The sequence below is a fragment of the Ctenocephalides felis genome, unplaced genomic scaffold (genome assembly GCF_003426905.1).
Source record: "Ctenocephalides felis isolate EL2017-DRISC unplaced genomic scaffold, ASM342690v1 CF-g0.4_SCAFFOLD_00845, whole genome shotgun sequence".
In the NCBI taxonomy this organism is placed as follows: Eukaryota; Metazoa; Arthropoda; class Insecta; order Siphonaptera; family Pulicidae; genus Ctenocephalides; species Ctenocephalides felis.
The window spans coordinates 25,142,427-25,146,345 of NW_020536999.1; the positions used below are offsets into that span (position 1 = coordinate 25,142,427).

The 3,919-nt window shown below is 29.2% G+C and overlaps 1 protein-coding gene across 2 annotated transcripts; it reads right to left on the bottom strand.

Moving 5' to 3' along the window:
• Positions 1-836: 836 nt before the first annotated feature.
• LOC113363247 (carnitine O-palmitoyltransferase 1, liver isoform-like) lies at positions 837-3,748 on the bottom strand. 2 transcript variants are annotated; one of them, XM_026605733.1, is made up of 7 exons: positions 3,682-3,748; positions 3,588-3,613; positions 2,364-2,426; positions 1,713-1,894; positions 1,447-1,652; positions 1,020-1,379; positions 837-948 (listed from the first exon to the last, which is right to left on the bottom strand). In XM_026605733.1, exons 3-7 carry the CDS (start codon positions 2,408-2,410, stop codon positions 856-858), a joined length of 888 nt encoding a protein of 295 aa, XP_026461518.1. In that variant the 5' UTR covers positions 2,411-2,426; positions 3,588-3,613; positions 3,682-3,748; the 3' UTR covers positions 837-855. The 2 variants fall into 2 exon arrangements, with proteins under 2 accessions (XP_026461518.1, XP_026461519.1); XM_026605734.1 differs by lacking the exons at positions 2,364-2,426; positions 3,588-3,613; positions 3,682-3,748 and adding an exon at positions 3,038-3,155.
• Between the last annotated feature and the right edge of the window lie 171 nt (positions 3,749-3,919).

A 3,919-nucleotide genomic window follows, 5' to 3' on the forward strand; every position in this document is an offset into this window, starting at 1 on the left:
TTAATGATACTTAGATAGAATAAAATTATTTTTATACATTCCTCCTACTAAAATACTTAATTTGTTGATTAATAAATTTATAATAAATATTAAAAATTTGTTAATTGAAATAAAATTTAGGTTATTCATTTCATTCTTTATATTATAAACAAATATTTTTATTTATACATATATATAAGTTCAGATTAGATTATCCAAACGCAACACACTTAAAATTCACTCCAAAATTAGTAAATAAATTGTACATAAGAAATGCACTCACATTCTGGAATTACTTCTAAGCACAGACTATTTAACCCGTTAAGGCACCACATAAAAATAATAATTACATGAATAACTATTTACACAAATCATATAAAAATAAAATAGTGGTGCTTTTAAAATTTGAGCTAATACTTCGCTATTAACTATACATCAATTTACAAAGGCTAATCGCGGTCTGTGCCTTTAAATAATATAACAAATTCAAGTGATTCATATAAATTATTATAATAATCTAAATATACTAATAACATTATTTCATTGCCTTTTTCAACTATAGTAGATATAAAGATATGTCTTCAATTAAAATTCATAATAAACATATACATAAAAACTCATTATGAAAATTCTCTTTAACAAAAGATACATTATAACAGTTAAAAATTATTTAACAACTAGTGATGACGTTACTTTAAAACCAGCACAAGTGTGAAAGACCCCAAAATAAACAAATCGGGCAGGATACTTCTAACATCAGACTATAAGTTTCATTTTTCTTCATTGTCAATCAACATAGAAATTTTATTTATAAACTAAACTTTATATTGCATTGATATATACACAGATTTAGTGTCACGTCTCAGCATTAAATTTTTACGCTTTTTTCGCAGACTTTTTGAAGTCCGTGAACAATATTCTCATATCAGCCAAAGCTTTCTCAATTTGTTGTGCAAACTTGTTTGAATTCTGAAGTATTAAAAAGAACATCTTAGGTATAGTTCAATAAACATATAATAATTATTTTATATACCACTTACCGTTTGAGGTGAACTATTTTTACTACTGATATGGAAAAATATCAAATCCTCCCCTGCGATTATATATGAAACTCCATACCCATCATCAGCAACTGGCCCAAAACCACCGCCTGCACTAATACAATTTGGATATTTCTTTAAATCCATTTTGTTTGTCTGTCCATGCGGTGTTTGTGAAGTTGACAAACGCCAAGGCTCACTCAAAACTTCTTTCAGGAAGGGTGAATCTACTTCTAGGTATTTTGAAACTACATACAGACAGAAAAGATGTCGATCTATACCTTTTCCGCACATAGCATCTTGGTAACCAAGTTGGTGCTGCTTGCAAGCTGCATAGAGGAGTTTAACTCTTTCTTCAGTCTAAAGAAAAAAATAATAATTAAATAAAGAATGCATAAATATATAAAAATCCATCACCATGCCTTACAGTTTTAGTTGCGTCTTCCATAGATTTAACCCACGCGGCGGATTCTATAGTACAAGGTCTCACAGTTTCAGTTCTTCCCTCTCTGTATAATCTGGTCATAGAAGCCTCGTACGTCAGACTGAATTTACCAAAATCTCTATAATAAGCTAACTGTAAAGCCATCTGGATGTAGGCATCCGGTGAAACCCTACAGGTCTTCATAAAACCTAAATGATAACAGGTATGTAATACAGTTTTGATAATAATATTGGTTATTGTTGTTATACCTTTTCCATAATTATCGTGGACATATATCCTTAAATCCACATCATTCAATAGGCTCTGGGCTGCCAAATATGATGCTTCTATTGTTTTTTGACACTCGTCACTTTTCAGATCCCATTGAAGACGAACTGGAGTTGGTGGCTCAAAACCAATTTCACCTTTTGTGTTACCATTTGCATCATATCTGAAGAAAATTATATATACATAAGATAATACAAAGTAAATCCGTAAAAAATATAAAAATATTGATACAAAAATTGAGAAAAGTAATAAAATTAAGCTTCAAATTTCTATTTACTGTTGAATTATGCAAATATACTTGTAACAAAATAGCCCTAACCCTCCCCACTTGACTTTTATATTTTGATTATTATTTTAGTATAATTTACTAATTAAAAGCTTATTCAAACCAGAACCTAAGGCTTTTAATATAATTGAAAGCTGAATTAAATTGGGATTGTTTTATTAGTACTAACCAAACCATTTCTGTTAAATACAAATGATAATAAATAATTTTTGAGAAAGTTTTTAGTAAAAGCATAGTAAAGCTTTTATTACTTTGAGCTATATATAATTGTGATTGTAATAATTATTGGCAACAAAAGTTACACCTTATAATCTTTATTAATTAATTAAGTGATCATTCTATTTACCCTTCAACCAACTCATCTCCGATGATGCACTCCCAAAGATGTCCCATGATCGGAGCATCAGCCCTGTGACAAAAACCACAACCGTACTAAATATTTACAATTAATGATTGCAATTGCAACATTGGAAAATCATATTAAATAATACAATATCATCATATAATAAATAATCTGTCGACAGCTACACTACTGCACATCATGCCTAAATTTGCTGCAAATAATAACAATTATAAAAGAGGACTTAAGATGTATTTTGTTGCAAATTTATTAATTATGAATCTGATTGTGATTGGTTTTTATAAATATGCAAAAAATACCTCTACCAAAGCCCTAAAATGATACAAGCAAGACCGTATTCAGAATATTATTGAACTAATAACGCACAACAATTTTAAATAAAATTCAAAGCATAAATAATATAAGATAATATCTCCGCTTACGATCTTTTATATACATGCTATTGATACATGGTGTTTTGTTTCTAAATTATGAACAATATGCTCTTATCAACAAAACATCATATATCATTTATTGGTAACTATTCTAAAACCAAAGAATTCCAAGACCTAGAAAAAATACATAAGTTCATTAATCCATTAAAAGGTGCCAGACATAAAAATGAGGTGAGCAGTGCAAATAGACTTCTACTTTTTGGAATTTTTCAATGTTTTAATTACCCTTCGGACATCATGGCTTCCTCTGTAATGACAAGTTCCCAAATATGTGAAAGTACAGCTGCGTCGGCCCTATAAAATTTTATTCAGGCAAAACATTTGTTTTAATTAGTCATAATTTACTCACAAATATATTTAAACAAAGACTGTTAGAGAAACTTATTTCTTATACTTACAAATATCCAACGGCTTATTTTATTTCGAGCAAACTATTTTATAAAGTTCTAAACATCTATCATGACACTATAATCTAGTGACTGATGATTGTGAAAATTTGGAATAAAGTTTTACTTATTTTCCGTGACCATGCTGGACAAGGTTTGATAAACAAAATAAGCTCGTGATATCTAAATATCGTATCAGTGATAAACATAATGGCATAAACAAACCTATACTGCCTGGACTGAATATAAAATTCATATCATAGAAATAGTATCCACAAAATTGTCATTCAATAATCCAGTCCAGAAATATAGATTTATAATTGCATATACAATGTGCATTACATAAACTAACAATTCAAATTATAAAAATTAACTAAAATAGAACATACCATGTGTGCTCAGCATTAAATCCAACCTGAAACATTACAAATAATTAATTTCACATGAATTGTAATTATAAAAAATCTGATTATATTCACATACCCGTCCATTGCTTCCAATACATAATGTGAATGATTTATCAAACCATCTGTTATGCCCATTTCCATGCAGCAATATTATCTTTCTTGCATCTTTATCAGCTTCAACCGCACTTCTTGGACGTGGTGCATCTTGGACATCAAAATACCAGGAATGAAATTTAGCAAGCCAGTTTTGGAACCGTCGTACCATCAACATGTCATTTCCATACACATCGGTCAATTTTATTTTGACCTAAACA